Source organism: Thunnus albacares, chromosome 12 (genome assembly GCF_914725855.1).
Source record: "Thunnus albacares chromosome 12, fThuAlb1.1, whole genome shotgun sequence".
Classification (NCBI taxonomy): domain Eukaryota; kingdom Metazoa; phylum Chordata; class Actinopteri; order Scombriformes; family Scombridae; genus Thunnus; species Thunnus albacares.
In genome coordinates, this window is record NC_058117.1 from 28,061,695 (window position 1) to 28,084,140 (window position 22,446).

The window sequence follows — 22,446 nt, forward strand, 5'->3', positions numbered from 1 at the left end:
ACATCGTTAGTATGTCGAGATTGATCGTATTTTCAGGGTTACAAGGCTCTCTGTGGAGAAACTTTGGCTTTTAGGATCATCCATTACTATGGATGTTTGGGAAATCCTTGCCAATTGCTACTTAATGGATCCTTCTGAGGTCAGAGGTCAGGGCCCAGATGTAGAACAGCAATCCTGGAGCTCATAAACATTAGTGCTGCCTTCAAATGGAAAATGGTTTTATTTAGCGTGGACATGGAAAGTCCTGTAGACCAGTGGTTCCCAAACTCCTCCTCACTGGTTTTAACTGGTTCAACCAAAGACTGATTTATGTCAATGGTTTATTTGATTATTTTTAGATGTAAAATTGTCCAGTAATGCACATGAAAAAAAGTAAAGATGAGAGAAAAGTCTGAAAAATAAACATCATTTGATGCAACAGAAATCACTTTTTTTCTGCTTTTCTATCCAGTTAATTATCTCATGACACTTTGTGGGGATCCCGACCCCCATGTTGGGAACCGTTGCTGTAGACAATATGCTTGACATCCACGAGGTCTAAATCCAGAGAACTGTATTGATACTGTAGGTGTCTGACAAGAAAAATGGAAATTTCTTTGTTGCTTTATCAAAAATGTTGCATCATTTTGCTTTTGTTGCATTTCAACATCTTATTTCAGAAACAGAAAAGAGCAGCAGATGTGAACGTCAACTCGAAACCAGTGAAATATTTGCCCTTACATAACTGCCAAACCCACATCAGTGGTTTGTCAATGATTTTGTCAACAATCCAATAAGAAGGCTTGATAATAAACCATCAAAGATAAAATACAGACAAGCTAATCAAAGACAAGTTGAAGCTCATTACATTAGTTTAGCTTAATTTTTATTTCTGTGTCATGCCAAACATCTGACCCATCCCACTTGGGATTAAAAGGCACCACTAATTATGACATGCATTTTCCAGTAAAACATATAGAAAAGCATGTGGAAAAATAAAAAGACTATATGTAAATATGTGCAAATTCACATATAAGTAAAAGGAAAAGTATGAGGTAATTAGGACCTTGAAGCAAACATCATCATCACAGGAGAAACAAGTCAAGACATTTACAGCAAAGATGCAACTGATTCATTGAGGTCCTGAAAAGGCTCCTTTAAGACATACAAATATTTCTCTTGATAAAGCAGCCCAGAGGATTCAAGCCGCTTCTAAAAACACCCTCAGAGAAACGGACGCTGAGCGAGGTCTACACTTTAGAAGATTTAAACCAAAAACCCTCGTCTCTACGCTCCCTTATACCCCTCTCGACTTCTCACACGGAGCTCTGCTGCTTCAGTCAAGGACCAGAAGATAAAGGAGATAAACTACTTCAGCCCTCTGCAATTCACAGCAAGAAAGTTCCCAGAGTGAAAAGGCAGAAAAACCAATTTACAGCTAAACGGTTTCATTCCTGTATAGAAAGAAACCACTAACATCAGGTTATTATGAATCCATTGGTGATTAATTCTTTAAAAAACACAACTATTTGATAAGCACAAGTTTTAAAATGACTCAAAATGATACAGAAGTAGCCTCATTACAATATTAATGTGCTTTTTTTCAAATAGAAAGAAAGTTTAGAGCTTTAATTTATCATTTTGAGATGCATGTATGAATTTCATTTAGCATATTTTTCATCCATGAGCACCTTCAATTAATTTAATTTTCTTTGCTGATGGATATTTTCATATTTTGATAGGTGTTCATGGAAGGAGGTAAACTGAACTTATAGAGTCACAACAGTTACAAGACAAGTCACTATTAACCATCAGGCCGTCTGCCTCTGCTAGTTATTGTGAAATTATCCTTTGGAACGACTGACTTTTTGAAATCCAGGGATTCTTTTCTGTGTCTGTATTTTTTGTCTCTTTGGTGCTCGGTGCTGCTGTCTTGCTTCACTCCCCCCCCCAAAAAAAATCACACCTTTCTCTTTGGATTTTCTGTAAATAACCTTTCAATTCTGCAGGTGTCCCTGTTCAGCTGCCTTCACTACAGAGATCTTTTTCTTCTTCTTCTTCTGTTTATTCCCCCCAGAAAAAGGGAGGCATGAGGGAACCGCCAGACACCGAACAATTAGAACAGCACATAAAAACCCGGCACTGATGTCAAGAACTGGATGTCCGTTTCAAGTTTTCTGGCAGTATTTATTTATTTATTCATGAGAATATAAGGAGTATATTAAGTTTTTTTTTTGTTTTGTCATATGAGACTATTAATATAAAAGGTGTATGGGTGCATATACTGTATATATAATCAAAGTGTATTAAAGGGGATCAATAAAGTTTAATTTAAGCCAGTATTGTAACTAAAATAACAAGAAGAGATGGTGATACTGAAACTCATTCATACTTTCATTTCTCACTCTGAATTATTTAATTATTATGTCTTGGTGGTCACAAAATGTTCGTACAGGCAGAACTGAACTGAATTAAACATGTTGTTGTTCAGCGCTGAAAGGGATCAAAAAAACACAAAGTGCCGTTGCCACAACAAAGATGTATTTTTGCTCTTATCTCTCTCTCTCTCTCTCTCTCTCTCCTCTTACTTGATATTTCATCATCGCTCTGGCAGTCAGAGTGTCTGTATTAACACTTTAGGATTGCTGTAAATATGTCCAACTTTATATATTATTTCATTAATGCATTCAATCTTTATTTAGCACACTAGGGAAGAACAATATGAGGCACCTTTTACAAGTGTGTCATGTTCATATAATAGAAACTACGACTGTGTTTTTTGAGTTACATGATTTAAACTTATCTTTTGAATATAGTAACATAATCTAACTTATCATCTAAGTTCTGTAACTTCATTTATTCCTTTTGTACTGTTTCATGTTTTGTATTGACTGTATTTTTGTTCTGCAGCTGTATGACATAGCATTTTTTTTTTTGTTGTTGTTGCTACATGGAACATACTAACTAGCTTTGCGACGCACAGAGATGCTTTAGGAAAAGTTGGTTCACTTCCATTCATGCTTGTCAGTAAAGCTTACCAAAAATTGAACAGAACATGACATGAAAGTGTGAGAGAGAATCCAGAGAGAGAGAGCAAGAGATACAGCCGGAGAAAAAAAAAAGAGAGAGAGTGAGATGATTCCCTACAAAAGCACCGAGCCAAAGCCAGCGAGACCAAACAGAATACTTTATCCAGACATGGACTGCATATCAATACTGCAGCACACAGAGCAGGCATGCTAATCACTGTAGCACACCGTACACTCTGTCTGTGCAACATCTGGGCTGTCTGTTTGAGCTACACTGAACTAGGCGTGCACTCCCTGAAGTCACGTGTTGTTTATCTGTCTGGGAATGTGTGTGTGTGTGTGTGTTTGTGTGTGTGTGTTTGTGTGTACATGTGTGAGCCTCCAGTGACCTCATCTGAATGTATTTATGATGATGTGTGACAGGGAGGAATATCAGCTCTGGCTGAGGAGGATGATGATGAATGCCTCCTTCGCTGCTGGAATACCAATCAGGCCGATCGAGGGAACTGATTCAGGGGACGGGACACGTCTGTCTCTCCCCACCCCCCCACCTGCTGCTGGGTGGCCTGCTGGGTGGAGATGTTGTGGTTGAAAGGTCACATGTTCAAACCCCGAAACCGCAAATATCTCCATCTACTGTCAGGAATCTTCACCTCAGCCAATCAAGAGATGATTAATGTTTCAAGACAAGTGATGTCTTCCAATCGTGAGGATGATGACCTTCTTATCCAGGAAAATTAATGAATCGGTTGCTTATTTAAAAGAAATATTATGTTTACATTTAGTAGTAAAGTAGGACGTAGCGTGACATTGTTATAGCATCATATAAGTTGCAGACAGCTGTGGTTTCTTTTAACCACAAAGGCAATCTTCTCCTAACTTTATCAAGAGTTTTTAGGGTGCTTGTGCAGTTTTTCATTTGCCAAATTGAGGGTCTCAGGACAGAGGATGTCCCCACATTTGAACTTGGCCTGACTGGCATAGATTCGGTTCGTTTAGACTGGTGTGAGCATTGACGTTCGAACTTCGTTGCAGATCAAACAACCACACAGAGAGACAGCTTGAAAAAGCAAGACATCGTCTCAGTTGTTTGTAGTTCAAACTCAAAGCAGACAAACCACAGGATTGTGACAGAGCTGGTATGTGACATTATTATGATTTTAAAAGCTGGTAATCTTGTTAAGGAAATGTCTTTTCAGCATGTGAATACTGGGATTTTCCCTTATAAATCAGAAAGTGAAAAGGTTAAAATACCAGTGTGTTGTACTTGTGTCCTGTATTTTAGAAGTTCCTCATTAAAAAGTAACTTTTGGCTTTGAAAAGTCAGCATGACTTATGGTCTGTCACGGGTCTTGTTTCCCCTTATAATGTCCATGTAGCGCTGGTGATGCAGGAAGACATTCATCAAAACTGTCAAATGTAATGAATGGATGTAGACCACTTGTCATTACAGGTGTGAAATCAACCTGAGTTGCTTAAACTCAACCAGAGTGATGAGTAATTTCTTCTTTCTTTCTTCTTTAAGACACTTGGGAGTAGAATATATGTCAAAATTGTGAACCCAACATTAACATATGTTGAACTTGTTAGCAAACAGTTGCTTATTTCTACATCCAGCAGCTACAGAACAACATTATCAATCATTTGGAGTCGTGTTTTTGTTCACCTGGTGAATGTAAGTCCAATATTCACTCTCTTTCAGCTCTGTTTTTGCTCTCTACCAACTCCTGAGGGAAATATCTGGCTCTTCAGCTGCTAAATGCTCCACTATGTTCACCAGTGATGGACCTACAGAGAATTATCAGCGACTCTGCAGCTCCCCTCGGCTTTAGAAAGCTTTATAACAAGTTTCAGCTCATTGTTTAGCTGTCTGGCTGCAACTTCACTGTTTTGGTTCACTCTCAGAGCTCTGATAGGGTTGTTTTCAGCCGCAGTAGCCAGCTGTTTTCAGAGAAAAAGCTGTAAAAAGCCACTGTACACTACCTGCTCAGCATCAAACGGCAAACAGACACAGTTAGCTGGAGACTAGCTGGTGAAAATAGTGGAGCATTTAGCAGCTAAAGAGCCAGATATTTCCCTCAGGAGTTGGTAGAGAGTAAAAACAGATCTGAAAGAAAGTGAATATTGGATTTACATTCACCAGGTGGACAGAAACACGACTCCAGATGAATGATAATGTTGCTCCGTAACTGCTGGATGTGCAAATACGCAACTAATTTGCTAATAAGTTCAACATATCAACTTAATAGGTGATGATGTGTCAGTGTTGTGTTCATAACTTGTTTCCACTGCCCCCAATGGGCCAAAAAAATAAAATAGTTCATATCAGTTTTAATATTTGGACTTTACCTTGTGCTTCTTTTGTAGCTCATGAGGAAAAAAAAGCAGGATTTATAAAACTACTACAAGTCAAGATGCACCGTTCATGTGCTCATGTAGGATAAATAACTGAATCTATTTCCCATCTCATTCACGATGGACTTGCAGCTAAACCCTTCTCTCACATCAGCATTAAAAGACACCTGATGAATAACATCCAAAAAGCCTTCTGTTGCTCCCAAACTGCTGAACTGTTATTCCTCAGAGACCACAGACTATTCCCCTGGCAGATATACAGCACTGACAGGGAGTCTAAGCCACAGCACAATCCCAGCGGGCCTCATCCAGACGGCAGCCTTAATTACATTGAATATGGGAACGCTTCCAGTCTGGTGTTAATGGATTCGGGGGTATTTTTTTTTTTGTTTTTTTTTTTCCTGACAGTGATGAATGGTTGATTAAAAGTCTGTTCTTAAACCTTTTCTTCAAGTGAATGCTCATTGTCGCCACCGGTATGGATCACTTTGTTTTCTCAAGCAATTTGAGAGAAACGGAGGGAGCCACTTCAATAAATGAGCTGCTGCCTTTTCACATGCCAAGCGTCGAGTTGTGCCAAGCATCAAGCTGGCTGATGGAGTCTCCAGGTTGTACGTCTTAAAATGTAGAAGGAATATTACTTGATGAGCCTGTATTATTCGAGCTGAAGCATGGTTATTAAATAGGAACCTTTCTTAACCAGACAAACGCAAGGCTTTACATTCTTTGATAGAGCATTTGTGATTCCAGGTAGCAGATCTTAAGAATATAGCATAAAATTAGAGACTAACACAAAGAGGAAGCAGGCAAACAGCCTACATTTCACCACCATCTGCTTTCTGGCCTAGATGAAAAGCCGTTTTCAAAGCAGATTGCCTCTGGCTGAGCAAACAACTTAAAAAACATGCTGCATAATTAGCCAAATCAATAAACAACGCCAAAACAGAGTAACCTTGAAAAGAGGGAGGACTAGTCATACAAGCTGCTATCTAGCCCCTTTAAAAGCATTGTTGATTTGCCTCATCAACAATTCCCACTCTAAAAAGCTGTAAGCACCAGCTTTTTTTTTTTTTACAATCCAGACAAATACATTGTTTTCATGCAACCACAACAGCAGTCAATGCTGCTCCTAGCGAGGTTAGCATTGAAATTATACTTTCTGAGCTTTCACAACAAGGCTAAGCACAAAATTTAATTAGCGGGGGAGAAATCAACGAGGGGCACAAGTTGAACAGCAAGCATATGACGGAAGACATGGGAGGAAAGATTCATTGAAAAATGATGAGGGGAAAAATACAACATCCGTGCCTTGCGCCAAGGGGATGGCAGAAGACTGACCCTGCTTCTCAGCTCTCAGCCAGCCATGCTCCGATCTCGACTTACCGGAGCGCCGCGGCCCAGAGCTTCCATTCTCTACCATACCAGCTGGCAATGCCTTCCTCCTCCTCCTCCTCAAGGAGAGGTGGCTTAAAATGCCTGCATGTGAGGAACAAGAGGGGAGGGGGAATCTTGAAAAATGGTGTCAAGTCGTGTGTCAATCAGGAACCTCAATTAAAGGATAGGTTCGCAGTTTTTCAAGTCTGTCAGGAGGCCAAAATCCACACAGTGTGTACACATAGTTATTTTGTACAAAAATGCATTTAAAAGTTGATCTGAAGCTTTTATGAGGCTTCAGCAGTCTGAGTTGTCGTATGAAGTGGATATCTGACACATTTACAGTCTTTTTAGCATCAAATTCCCTCTTTGTGTTTCCCTGTTGAGCTGCGGTGGAAGAATAGCAACAAAAAGAGAGACTTTGGCACTAAAAAGACTGTAACGTTGAAAGATATCTACTTGATTTGACTCATTGGGACGGCTTCAGATAAACGTTTAAAAACATTTTTCATTTGGGCACCTGACTGTTGTTGTTGAAAGACTTGAAAAATTGTGAACCCTGTCTGGATAGATGCCCAAGTCTTTTCTCTTACCACCAGGGGTTAAATTGGGCCGAGGCTGAGACCCAGACAGCCCCGGCACATAGGCCTTCGCTCTTCTATGTCATCAAGGGATGGTTAACTTCACACATCTTCACCAGTGCATATATTTTTACACTTTTCTCAGACTTAATAACTCAAACAATGACTGAAACACATTTTCTTTGTAGCTGTAGAAACCATAGGCCCAAATGAGTTGACGTAAGAACTTGCGAACATCAGAACTTTCACTGAGTTTCACCAGGTTTCCTTAAAATCTACCTTGCAGATCAGCCAGACCTCAGTCACTTGTCAGTCAGTCAGACAACACAGATGGCAGAGTGATAGGTGGATGGCAAGGTAGGGAGAAAAATAGGTCAGAAACTGGCAGGTTTAATAACAGAACGTAAACTGCTCTGATATTCTGCTTAAACAATGTTTCAGTTTTACAAAATGATACTATAACTTTAACTTTAACCTTCAGTTCAGGTCTTTAACAAGCTCCTCTGGCTCAGGGATTCCTCTTTTACTGTTACAAAGTGTGCCATGTTTATATATTTCCATAGCAACCGAAGTCACATGAAATTGTTGGTGTGTCAGGCTTTGAGATCTTCTTATTTTATTTGCTAAACCACTCTGGTATTTGGACTTCTGGGAGAAAACTGCGGTGATTTTTAGCTGTTATTTGATTTTTTGTGTGACTTCAAATGCTTTGTACAGTATATCACGTGTTACCGACATATGGTTATGAAAAAATGTGGTTCTAGATCAAATTTTTCTATTTTTTTGGACAGGCCTGATCCACCCACTATCGGATTATAATAAGGAGTCGCTAGAGGGCAGCATTGATGAAAGCCTTAACCTTACTTGCCTCAGGAAAATCAGCAGGCCATGACGGATTCCCCATAGAAATCTTCAAAGCATTTAGTCCCAAACTGATAGAACGTATGCTCACAATGTTTAATTATGCCACAGAAACAGGTACTGATTATTGTTTTACCCAAACTAGGAAAGAATCCCAAACTTTGCAGCTCGTACAGGCCTATTTCCATTCTACCCAGTAAACATAAAATCTTCTCTAAAATCCTTGTTCTACGACTTGAGAAGGTTCTTTCTGACATAATCAACATGGACTAAACATGATTCATTCAGAATAGATCATCAATTGACAATTTAACAAGATTTTTCCACATAATCCATAGCTCCAAATCTGACCAAAACCCATGTGTCGCAGTGTCGCTCGATGTGGAAAAGGCGTTTGACCACGTCGAGTGGCAATATACGAAAATACGTCCCAAATTCAACAACTTGGTCAAATTACTCTAAAACCAATAAGGAGATGTCAGCGAGATTCATTCTATCATGCAGCACTAGACAGGGCTGTTGCCATTGAACTGTTGGCGACAGCTATATGGTGTTAACTGGCCATTCATGGCATACAAATTGGTGACCGTGTCTATACGTTCTCTCTTTATGCAGATGATATACTGGCCTACCTCTCAAATCCAGATGAATCTATCCCATCTCTGATGGATACACTGACAGAATATGGTGAAATTTCAGGCTACAAGATTAATATAAACAAAAGTGAAGTCATCCCTCTTAATGTCAGAGCTAATGTTCAATCTCCTGGTACCAGGCTTCAGTGGAGCCCTAATCACATCATCTAATAATACATTTAAGACTAAATTCCAAATGACGTGGAAAATACATTTTCTCTTAACAACATACCATTACTTAAAAAGACAAAAGAGGATTGTAAGAGGTGGAATAACTTACCTTTGTCTTTAATTGGGCGACTTAACTGCATAAAAATAAATACATTGGCAAAATACTGGTATCTTTTCCAAATGCTACCAATTCCAGTCCTTTAACTATTTTCCAAACAACTCAACTATTGTCTCACACAGTTTATATGGAGAAACAAACCACACAGGATGAAACTGACAGTACTACAAAGCCCTCTTGAAAAAGGTGGACTTAAAGTCCCTAATTTTAAGCACTTCCATTGGGCAGCATAAATTAGAGCAGTATGGACATGGCAAGCAGAGCGAGCCCACCCACCTATTCAGAAACAAATTGAACAGCATCGCCTTAATAATTTGAAATTGGAATCAGTACATCAGCTCTTTAAATTCTCTCCTGGTTATAACAACAAACCAAATCACTGTCCGTACATAAAAGATTTGGCAACAAGTTCAGCAGAAAACAGGTAGTATTCAATTTATTTATGGCAACTCCCCTTTTCATATAAATCCCTCCTTACCTAAAGCCCTCACAAAACTATGATTTACAAAAGGTAGCAAACTGTAGGGAATCTGTTTAAAGATGGAGCCCTTCAGACCCTTTGAAGACCTCTCCTCTCAGTTCGGGCTACCCTGTCACTACCACTACCCTACCACTTTTTCAAAAACCTCCAGGTCAGGCACTTTATCATCTCGGAACAAGATGGCCATCTACAATCATTAGAAGAGTCGCCTCTAGATAAACGTGTGCGTGACAAACAAGGAGTACGAGGGTTCATATCTTATATTTACTCTGGATTTTTTCAAATCATAGGGTGGGAAGTGTAATTTCAAAGAAGTGGAAAGGGAAACACTGTGTATTGGTAGTCTATAGGTATTTCTCTTTTAACAAAAGACATAAAATTACACAATAAAATCTCATTCATAAAATATATATACCCCTGACAGGCTGCACATAATAAAGCATCAGTATTCCCAGTTCTGCCCGAGAGGTAAAACTGGAACAGGAACACCAATATATGTGTCTAAATATTGGACCTCTATACTCAATATGGCATCACAGGAATAACCATCCCTACAGAACCAAGAGTAACCCTACTGGGCGACACATCCATGATAAAAGTCAATAAAAACAAACTCAAATTTATTAGAATTGCCTTTATAACAGCCAACTAATGTATAGCCATGCAATAGAAAGATGAACATCCACCTACATGTAGTATACCAAATGGAAATATAATATATAACCTGAAGGGAAAGTCTGGAGAGTTTAAAAAGTTTTGGGTTGTTTCCTAACATTTCTGCAGACAGCGTCCACAACATAGTTCTCCTTTTATATTCAAATAAGAACTGAATCTAAATGTAATGTGTGAGTCAGACATGTTTGTTTTATAGTTGATGTTGTTTTTTTTTTATCCCGCTCTTTCAACTAAATTGATACACAAGGGCTGTTATTTATTCCCTCTCTGCAACTATCTTGTTTTATGTTGTTATTATTATTTTTTTTAATATTCTGTACTGTTTTTGTTTATTCCTTTTTCTTTGAATAGGTACGTATTCTGAAGACGTTACTGGTCGGACCTGAAGGAGTGGATGGGTGGGAGGGGCGGATGTGTCTGGGTAATGGGGGCTATGGGGGGTGGGTGGTGGTTGTGGGCTGATCTGGCATCTATGTGATTATATTTTTGTACACTGTTGAATTATTCATCTCAAAGGCTGTTATGTTGCAAAACGAATAAAGAAAATGTTGAAAAAAAAAAAAGCACCCTATGTCTCTAAAAGGTTTTCAATAATCACACAGAACAGCGTAAACAAGCACTTAGCGCTGTTATCTGAAACAAAATAGGTACCCACAAAAACAGCGTGCTCTATTGAACCTAAACCCAGTCAAACGTCTACCACAAAAACCAGATCGTCTCCAGTGATCCTGTTACAGGGATCTGCAACCTGGAGGAAAATGTGAAGGGATGAAAGGAGTGAGGACAAATTGGGGAGATACGGGGAAAACAAAAAGTTATCTACACAAGCAGGCAGAGCTACTCTGATAAGAGTTGAATGAGAAACGAGAGTGTACTGAAAACAGTCTCCCTGAAGTATTTACACACACACACACACACACACACATACGATGAAAACACCAGAGACCTGGACTGCTTTGGCCTTGAACGAGGAAATGAGAAACAGAGCTGTAACCCACGAGTGTGCACACCGCTGAGGATTTCTACTGTGATAAACATGAACTCAGTAAAACAAAGAAAGAAAGAAAAAAAAAAAAGGTTCAATGAAACTTTATACCAACTGAAAAATGTACAACAACATGATGTCTTGTTATGGAAATTTGTAACTGTCAAGGGTTTGAAAAATGAAAAATATGATATTTCTTTGAAAAATAAACTAAAACCAACCAAACCAAAGGCTGCCGAAGACACACTGGACAAGAGATTGAATGAAGACCAAAAGCAGATAACATTATTGACTGTGAACACCAAACTAAAACCAGCATTAACTGGGAAGAGGTCAAAGGTCATTGATCAGGAGCCAGAGAAAAGCCAAAGGAAGATCATTCACATACGACACAAAAGAGCATCTTTAAAGGAGAGAGAGGAGTTATGTTCTCCCACCTACATACAACCACCTGTTATCATGTGACCAAAGTTACACACTTATGCCGAGATCAAACGCACAATATCTTTGTTCTCTGAGAAGGTCGCGGTGTCAGATTAGGCAATCATATCATCAAAAATCCTTGCTGTGACTTGGCTTAAAGACGAGGAAGACGAGACGCTGGACCTGAATCAGTTTGTGTTACCTCCCAAGAAAAACGTCAGGATTAGTCGTCTCAGCGAGTGCCCCGAAATGAAATATGTGTTCGTTCATGTGACGAAAGCCTTCTAGCGGCCGTAGTAATTATGATGGCAGCAAAGGAGGAAATCAGGCAACATTATTACAGAGTGATGAAGTCTGCATAGGGAGGAGGCAAAAAAATATCTGACTATATTATATTAAAGGCCTTTATTTAGTCAAGCATATTGACAGCTTATATTGCTTAATATTGGTCTTGCTTGATATTAGATTGATAATCCGACGGTTATTGGTTCACTGAAGTTAAATAAATCAATGAACACTCAGTATTAATCTGGGTCAGAAGTTGTTAAAGTTCGTGATAGAAGGCAAAAAAAATTCTCCACAATATAAAATGATCAATTGTCACGTACGGCGCTAATTTTAGTTCCTGACACCACACGTCTGTCAGTTCAGGCTGTTATGGGTCTGATACCATGTAGTCTGAATGCAGCATTAGGTCACATAATGACACCTGAACCTGATGAAGACCGTGAGATGCAGTTGAAAGCTACAAAAGTTTCCAAAGGTCAAGGTTCCAGGTTCCTTATATCTATTTATATTTGCTAATTAAGGAGAGACAGTGAAGTTAATCGACTTAAATGATGTTTTATTTTTATTTATACACCAAAACTGAAACAGACCGTTTGTGCGAGTACTTTTCCTGCATTGTTTTTACTACTTCAAGATGAAAATGGGTGGATTTCTCCTCAAATTCCAAAATGAAAGGAACCGCTTTCAACTTTTTTACTTATGATTTAGTTCTTCTGAGTTCATCAGGCCTATAATATCTAAAATACAACTTCTCTAAAACATGTTTTCTAACAGTAATCTTCACCATCTTTCTCTGTTCATTCTCTGAACCAGACTGAGTGCTGCCTCTACGGAGGCACACATGTTTTTAATAGCTGCTCCCTTGGAAACGCTTTTCTGACTTTGCTAATTTGAGACTGCAGGGAACAGTGACACAGGAAATCAGTGAAAATGGGCAGAAACAAACAAACTGGTGTACCGACGGCGTGCACAGAACCTTTCCTGTCACATCTGAGCGATGACGGAGCTGGACGCTGGCTGGGAGGAGCTAGCGGGTGCTCTCTCTCTCTCTCTCTGTGTCTGTCCATGCATTATCTTCAGAGCTGGATACCAGCATTGCCAGCATGAAAACAAACCTGTCGCCATTAGAGCGTTTAGTCACAACGTTACCTCCGCAAACAGTAGGGAAAAAAAACACAAACAAGATTCTGCGACAGCAGCACGCCGGTTTTTCACTTTTATCCCAGATGCCTTACAGTGTTTATGCTCTGAACATAGGTTGAACCAGTTGAAAAGGAACTTCCACCCTGCTGTAGTGTCGGTATCGTATCCTGCCCTTTCAGCTACGCTCCAGAATAATGTGTAGTATGGTTAGAAATGCACAATATGTCCTTCGGATGGAGCGTTTTAATGTTTTTTTGAGAATCCTCCGGGCTACAAACAAAGTTTAAAATGGAACAAATGTCTGCTGCCTTCAGTGTCACAGTGTGTCTAGTTGTGAGCTTATTTTTTTCTGTGGGTGAGTGAAAAATGTCTGATTCCTGCGAATGTTTTCATTTTTGCTTCACCTTGATTAATCTCATTTCAGAGGATTTACTGTTTCTCTTTTCTTGGTATTGAAAGGTTGCTACTAGAGCTAAACATCTCTAGGTAACATCAAAATGAAATATCTCTCTGCAGAAATGTTTTCATTTCTACTGTATGACACTTCTATTACATGTTGATCAGTGTAAATATACACTATTCAGGGAAAATGATGACGGAGATGTAACTCCTAATATAGCGAATTGGATGTTTTTTAGTAAAAGTAAAGGAGTGAGTGTTCCTCTGTTGTTTGAATTGTTAAATAAAATGTTTAAAAATGCATTGGATTGTCTGGTAAACATGCTGAAAACAAGTCTGTTTTCACATGAAAGGTTTTGGTTTCCACAGGACAAAATAAATCTTAAATATCTACTCTCTGGCATTTTTATTCAAAAAAGTATATTCCAAGCTTCAAATACTCAACGGGGGTCTGAGAAAATTGCAATGATTCAACAAAAGAACATCATGATGGACGTTCGTCTGATTCATCACTCCTGCGGCCTGCAGACCAATAAACAAACAAATGCTTCCACAAAACCCTCTCAAACTATCATCATCAGCAAACATCGGCAAAGGAGAGAAAACTGGATGATAGTTGAATGACAGCAGGACGGATCACAAACACAAACCAGAGTGAAAACAGGAAGCAGATTTACACACCGCACACGAGGATACGACCCTAAACACACTTTACCACCAAACCTCCACAGTTCACACTATTAAACTTCAAAGAACGTTAAACCTTCCCGCCTGCTCACTATATACTGAACCCGTCATACAGACACCTCCCTAACCCTCCCAAACACACACTTTCACAAGAGACCTCTCGACAACCAACTCAGTTTACCTACAACTAGGAATGAACCTAAAGATGAAGAAGTTTTATTTTAAGATAGAATCAGCTTTGAAGTTCAGCTGCAGTTTTTGGCTTTGGTCGATCTCAAACTGGGACCTCCATGGTGTCTTAAGGGGATTGTAGGTCTTCCGTAAAATATGGAATAGTTTAAGCAAACTGAAATATGTCAGTTTTACTCAAAAGTCAGCAAACGTTACTCTTCTCAGATGCTACAAAATATTTATCAGTTGGTTCAGTTGTGATATAGAAATCTCTCAGTTTTGGGGTCTTTAACAAGGCGACTTTGGAGTCCGTATTATTATTCTGTTACTAAGTGTCTTTTAAATCTCTTAAATTCATTGAAATAATTTATGCGAATGTGTCTGATTCTTTTGTTATAAATTCACAGATACTTGTTTTGTGCCACAAATAAACTGTCCATGCGAAGCCTTTTAGGATCAAAGATGGAGGGAGATTGAAAGCAGTATCAGGGTGATTTATATCACTTATAATGTCACCATCATGCACTAGTTGTTGTATTTTCTGAGAGTCCACTTAGGCCTTTTTACCCCAATGACACACATCGTTGACCTGTTTGACTCCTCCCTTTCCTGTTTGTCAGTTTTATGGGTTTCTATGCAGTCCAACAGCAGAGAAGATATCCATAAACATCTAACAATTAACACGTTACTTGGGCTCACAGACACAATCAGCAGCCACCATTATTTCCTCCGAAGACACGCCTGAACTTTGCTAAAGGGGTGTCGAGGTCTTTCTTAAAGGTGTCTGGGTTTTGCTGTGGCTAAGGACCTTTAGAGTTTGCTAAGGGTGTCTGGAGTGTCTAGAAGTATCTCCAGATTTGGCTGAGGGTCTCTGGTCTTTTCTGAGGGTGTCTGTATTTTTAATAAAAGGTGTCTGCATTCGTTTAAGGGAGTCTGGACTTTGCTTGTAGCGTCTAGATTTGGCCAAGTGTGTCAGGAGTTGGCTAAGTGTGTCTGTGCTTGGCTTGGAGTCTCTCGGCCTTTTTGTAATTTGTTGAAGGTGTTTGTATTTGGCTAAAGGTATCTAGTTTTGTCTAAGTGTGTCTGGCCTTTGTTAAAGATGTCTGGATGTGACTAAGGACCTCAGTATCTTGTTTAAGTTATCTGAAGTTTGCTAAAGGTGTCTGGATTTTGCTAAGTGTGTTTGGAGTTGGTTTAAGGTGTCAAGAATTTGCTAACGATGTCTAGGTTTGGCTCGGAGTCTCTAGTATTTGCAAAAGGAGTAAGTACTTCACTCAAGGTGTTTGTATTTTATTAAGATTATCTGAATATTGCTTAGAGAGTCTAGATTTGGCTGAGTGTCTCAATCTCTTATCTTCGGGTCTGGATTTTGCTCAATAAGTAAGTTGTCTTAAATTGTCTGGATTTTGCTCAATAAGTAAGTCGTCTTTGCTTCAGTTGTCTGGATTTTGCCAAAGATGTCTAGATTTTTGTCTCTGGACTTGGTTAAGGGTCTCCGTTTTTGCTAAAAGCTTCTGTATTTTTTGTTTTCAGGTGTTTGTATTTGTCTAAGGATCTCTGTCCTTTGCTAAGGGTGTCTACATGTGTCTTAAAATATCTGGTCAAAGGTTGGATTAGCTTTAGCATTAGTAGCATCCAGACCGTCACGTCTTACCTGTCTTGCGGTGGTGGTCGTGATGGTGGTGGCGGTGGTGGTGGTGGGCAGAGATGTGGACATGTTGAGCCAGGACGTCAGCCAGCCTGCCGCCAGCCGCCCCGCTTCCCCCGCTGCGTGTGGAGGAAGAAGAGGAGGAGGCGGTGGAGGAGGTGGTGGTGGTGGTGGAGGAGGTGCCGTGGATGGCGCGGCTGATCCAGTGCTCCATGCTGATGCTCCCCTCGCGGCTGGACGAGGTCCCTCCGCCGCCTCCTCCTCCGTCTTCCTCTTCGCCGCCTCCTCCTCCCTCCTCGTCGTCGCCGTCGCCCTGACCCTCGCCCTCGGAGCCTGAGGAGGTGTCTGAGGAGAAGAAGAGATGAGATAAATAAACTAAAAAGAGATGTAAATCAAGATTTGAGTCTTGCACATTAACAAAAGTTAAAATGATGGACTTTTCTACTAGAACATAATATTAATTAAAAACAAAGTGGAAAAAAATGATCTTTTAATTAACTTAAGTCAGGTTTCATCCAGCTCTGATAGTACAGTACACAATACGCTATATTTAGAGACAGACAGATAGACAGTTTTTATGCATGTTTCAGTCTATTGTCTGCAGTCTGGAAAGGTTTCAGCTCCCATCTGTTTAAAATTGCTGCAGGGTGGGAATGGGGTAAAGTTTGTTTTTCTTTTTTCAAGGCTAAAGTATGTGTGTGCGTGTGTGTGTGTGTGTGTGTGTGTGTGTGTGTGTGTGTGTGTGTGTGTGTGTGTGTGCCCGTGTGTGCAGTTGCGTGCATGTGTGTGTGTGTGTGTGTGTGTGTGTGTGTGCCTATGTTTTGCATGTGATTTCCATAATGCCTGCGGCATTATGAGACTGTTAGTAGCAATATGAATAACAACAAAAGCTGACCCAGTTCTCACACACAGGTGCTGTGCAGTGTGTGTGTGTGTGTGTGTGTGTGTGTGTGTGTGTGTGTGTGTGTGTTTTTCTCACAGGGCAGTTGCGGACATAGTAAGTAAATGGTGATTTGTATGCACAAATGTATGTAACTACACATCAGGCTTACATACCGTGCAGACACTCTAAGATCTGTGATTGGTTAGCTCGTTAGCATCTCCGGTTGTGTTAACGATGTGGAATATGCAACTCAAACAACTCTTTAAACCTTCATGTGAATGTGGTTTTTTGGTCGCTTACAGGCAAAAGTGCAACAAGAAACACAACAAATAAAAAAATCATGAACATATTGTCTTATAAAGTCGACATGGTGACTGTGTTTGCAAACAGTTGCCTATTTAGACACCAAGAAAACACAAAGCAACATTATCATCATTCATCTCTAGTCACATTTCTGTCCATCTGATGAATGTAAGTCCAAAATTCACTCTGCTTTAAGCTCTGATTTAACTTCCACCAGGAGTTTTAGAGTCTCTTTAGCTGCTAAATGCTCCACTATGTTCACCAGCTAGTAGCTAACCTTTGTCTTTGCATCGTTTGCTGCTGATCAGGTAGTGTATAGTGAGTTTAGAGCTTGTTTGCTAAAAACAGCTGCCTCCTGCATCTAGAAACGACCCCCCCCCAAAAAAATTACTGTGGTTTTGTCAATAAGAACAAAACCTTTTGCACTATTTGTTGCTATTTGATCCGTTGTAAATATAAAACATTGATTTAAATATCAACTCTTATGGTATATGAATTGTTCAAATGACCCAAAACACCTTGATCCTCACCTGAATTACCCCTAAAATAAAGCTGACTATCTTAAATATATTAACCAACAACTGTTGCATGGCTGAACAAGTGTCTCTTTATTCTGCTATATCATGTTAAAGCTTTACCATTACTCATGTAGTGAGTTAACATGGAGAATCATCATCCAGGTACATCACCAACAATCCTCCTTTTCATTAGTTTAAAAGTAAATTTCATATCAAAGACTGTTTCCTTATTTGGTCAGTGTTTACTTTAAAAAGGTGACATTTCTTAATCGACATGGTTTACAGCTGACATTTGTGGTTTGAAATGCCATGGGACTGGATGCGGTCTCGACATGTTAACTCCCACGGTGCTTCTGCTGACATGCTTGATTGGCAAATCTGTGTCTCATTATCAGCAAGGACCCTGCGGCTTCCACCGACGAAACATAAATAATGTCGACGAAAATAAGATGCTGCCAGGCAACCCGGTGAATCTCGTGAAACAAACACACACACAGAGAAAAAGGCAGAGAGAGAGAGAGAGAGAGAGAGAGAGATCTGGCAAGCCCCCTGACACTGAGCAGCTCTTCATAAAGCTGAAATATATACTGTATTTAACGACGTACTGAGAAACTGAGAAAATGCAGATGTTAAAAAAAAAAAATCTGTTAAAAGCCAATAAGAGCAAATCAGAATCCTCCCTCGCTTGTCATCCCTGCACGACATGACACGCTGCTCTGCAACACGCGACGCTGCCGTCCTCAGATGAACCTCTCTGGCAGACAGACAAGCTCGAGTGTGTATGTGAGTGTGTATATATGTGTGTGTGTGTGTGTGTGTGTGTGTGTGTGACTGCTTTTACTGCTCCCACAGGACATGTGCGTTATAAATCTGCAAGATAGATTTTGTACGTTTCCGTGTGTCATGTGCAGCGAGCGTGACTCATCGCGGCTTGTTAAACCTTGCTTTGAGTAGAAATGGCAAAAAAAAAAAATACTTAGAAATCATGTGTTTCCTGCATGTTGTGTACATACAGCGCCGCTGTTATACTGCTGATGCACATGTGGATGTGTGTGTGTTAGTGTAGGAAGGAAATGTGTTTGCCCATTTCTGAAAGATTTGCCTTTGTTGTCGTTGCATGCATGCATGTGTGTGTGTGTGTGTGTGTGTGTGTGTGTGTGTGTGTTATATTTGTGAGCTCTATTTTTATATACTGAAGTCTAGCTACAGGGGTGGACAAACATAATAACAGAGACATGAAACGCTGTCCGACAGGGTTAAGTTTCAGTAGCCATTTATTGATTTGTGTCTGAATTGCTAAAAAAAAACCCTCTGATTTGTTTATGAATGAGTCTGATCACATTTTTTATGTTTCTCTTATCATCAACAAATCCCATGAAAACACAGAAACCTGTGTGTGTATTCAAAGTCTGATATATCTTAATCCTCTGTTTTTCTCTGTTCCTCATAGAGCTGCATTATTGTCATAAAACACATATTAAAAACATGTCAAAAACATGTCCACTGTCGTTTTATTTTGACTGAATCCAACATAAACCGTCCTGCTAGTGGAAATACTCACTCGAGCACCAAATATGTATTAATCCGCCACAGAAAACAGTCCCCAACAACTGCATTTACCATTTACTTCTTTTTGAATAACGTCTGCTAAAAACAACAGTGCCCGGCTGTTTTAGGACATTTTTTTAGTCTTTTTTTTTAGAAATTAAACTACATAAATGTGAGCTTTTCTTAAAAAAAGATTGAGGTCTTCAGAAGGAGGTACGGAAGACAAAGTACGGACAGTTTTTTGGACTTTTTTATTGGATTTACAAACTTGTTATTCATCTTAGAAAAGATTTAGATTTGTTAAGTAGATTCAGTACTGGATTCTTATTTAATAAAAGCCTGTTGAACATAACATCATTTCTTAGAATAATTGCCAGTATGAGTTGAATCAAATATTATTTATGTAGCCAATTTTTAAATTGCAACTGTGCTGTAATGCTGTAATTAGAGCACATAAATCTCCATCCAGTTTTATTTGAAATGGAGCGTGAATGAAGAGGAAAAGGGAGAATGTTAAGAGTGAGAATAAAGAGAGGACAGAGAAGAAAAATATGATGAAGAGATTAACAGAAAAGCCAGGATGGAAGAAAAGTTGAGGTGCAAGATGTGAATTTGACATCATCCAGGTGTTCTTACACTTTGCTTCTGATCATAACAGAATACGGTTTCATCTCCAGTGAGCAGCGTTCGTACAATCTGCTTTAACCGATCAAATAAAATAGATTTGCATTAATTGTTGTTGTACATTTCCTCTTTGTGCCGTTAGTCTGAATCACGGCCTGGTTCAGTGAAGCCGTGTGAAGCTCGACCCTGTAGCCAGAAAGATAATGGGCTCATTAACACCCTCATTAAACAACACCAGCGCCACAAAGACATGGATGAGTGCCACCGCCACCCGCCCCGTCCCGGCCGAGTCCTGCCTCGCACGCTACGGGGATGAGATGAAAGCAGTGATGTATACAGTGGCGTTGTCGGTTTGGACATTTAAAACACATTTTCCCGGTTTTAATCACATGTCCTGTGTTAACTGTTCATTTATCTCTTGTTATGTGCCAAATATATGTTAAAAAAATCAGTATCAGAGTATTTTTATATCAAAAACTATGAAGTACATGCATATACTGTGGAAATACGTCACAGACCAGAAGCTAAAGATGCTCTAAATCAGTTTAAAGAGAAGTAATATTCATCTACAGGATTTACACATTTACATATAACTTCAAAAATGCAATCAAACAGATGCAGAAAGAGGAAAAAGGGGGGAGATTTTGGGGGGTTGGTGCCACCTTCTCTACCAGTGTTGCCAGGTCAGGAGAAAATAAAAGCCCGAGGACCTGACAGGGTTCAAAACCTCTAAATTGATCCATATTGATTATGGCTCCCTGTCAGCAGATAGATCCTCTGCAGAGTTTCTGTCCTTCAACAACAAGTTTAGTTTGAGTGAAGCTGATCGGAAAAAAGTTGTACTTAAAGATCCCTGCCAGACGTGTTTTAAGATGTATAAAAATACTCTGCTTGGAGCAATAATGTGTGTATGATGTGGGTTTTCCACTGGTGGCTGATGTGCAAGTATACCATCAAAACCCATGCATATCTAAGAAAACAGCTTTTGAACAGCTGTCCACTGTGCATGAAAGGGTTAAAAAATCCAGAATATATGAAAATGTTAATATTGTTCATTCATGTCTCCTACTTCCTTTTAAAGTCTGTTTTCTCAGTGTTTGTGCTCTGAAAGCTTCAAGTTTCCACATCACACTTGTGTAAGTCGCATATCGGACCACGACTGGCTTTAAACTAGTTGTGATGTCACAAATCCTGCTCGTAGGTGCACGACTTAAACTGAGATCTGAGGTGAGCTCTCTCAAACTTTCCACTTTCAGCAGATGAATGTGAAAACAAACTCTGCATCGTTCTGCACAGAGAAGCTCAAATATCCAAGTGAAAGAAGAAGAAGAAGAAAAACACATTTTTGAGTGGAGGGAGACTTTATAACGGCCCCTTTTTCTGATGCATCCTCCTACAAAATAATTATAATGTTGTATTTTTGCAAACCCGTATTTATTGCAGATATTTAAAACTCATGAGCGGTGATGGTTTCTGCTGGTTCAGTTTATGACTGTTTGACATCTGAATGATGGAACATGTGAACATGTGCGCAATAAAAAAAAGTCTCTGATTTTACTTTGTCGCTGTGATTCCAGTGAATTTCATTACACAGTAAATGAACAAAGAGTGAACAAAGGATTCTTACTTTTTGAAAAATTACACAAAATCTCCAAATACCAGTACAGGATCATTAAGGGTCAGTCTATGGTCGATCAGAACTAGTTTGTTGGACGGGTTGTGTGACCAAGTCGGAAATCAAAAGTGTTTATTGTTGTTCTGAGCAGCTGCACTCAAATGTGGAGTGAAAGTTGGCTGAGAGGAGGAATGATGATGATGATGATGATGATGATGGTGCACATTTTCAGAATTGCTCTTGGAAGGCGGTCGTAGTGTCGCACTCAGCGGTTCACATGAAAAGTGACAGAAATTGTTGTGTCAAGAATGAAAAAAAAGAGAAGTGGGTGAATGTCAGATTGTCAAGAAAGTTACAGGATCGGATCTACACAAGCCCCCCCTAAATCCCACATCGGAAAGACTTGGGGGTGAGGGGGTTTCCAAAGACAGAGTAAACTGGCCCCTTTAGTGCCTAAAGCCTTTGGCAGTTCAACAGATCTCCATGACGACACTGGTATCAGTTAAGATCTCAAAAAACTTGTTTCAGTGTTTCTGACCTTTTAACTTTAAACTTCTGTTTCTGATGTTAGTGCTGCGTTTAACAGAGTAATAGAATATATCATAATAGTGTCTGATATCAAAGAAATGACAGTGTTAATGACACCATAAAAACAGTTCTTTTTGAGGCTTACAAAACACTTTTTATATTCACATTATGCTGTGTTAATGTTGTACACTATAAAGATTAAACTGCACCACAAAGAGTCATATTTTCTCTTTATATTTCATGTCTTTAAGGCTTTATAACCCAAATATAATAAAACAAAATGAATTTTGTTATCATTGTCACCCAGAATGAACAACTTCTGTCTGTTATTGTTGCGCTAAACCCTCCTGTTTCTGATATGATAAGTTTTAAATGTTTACTTTCATAAATTACAGAAATCCTCTCTCTAAGACGAGCCGATTCA

The 22,446-nt window shown here is 39.4% G+C and overlaps 1 protein-coding gene across 11 annotated transcripts in view; it reads right to left on the minus strand.

The window, feature by feature from the left end:
• Positions 1–22,446, minus strand: part of LOC122994153 (disco-interacting protein 2 homolog C) — a 242,333-nt gene that overhangs the window by 73,233 nt on the left and 146,654 nt on the right. For all 11 annotated transcript variants that reach the window (XM_044368700.1, XM_044368690.1, XM_044368693.1 and 8 more), the window contains exon 5: positions 16,010–16,348. In XM_044368700.1, the coding sequence (XP_044224635.1) occupies positions 16,010–16,348 (339 nt within the window). The remainder of the gene's footprint in view (positions 1–16,009; positions 16,349–22,446) is intronic.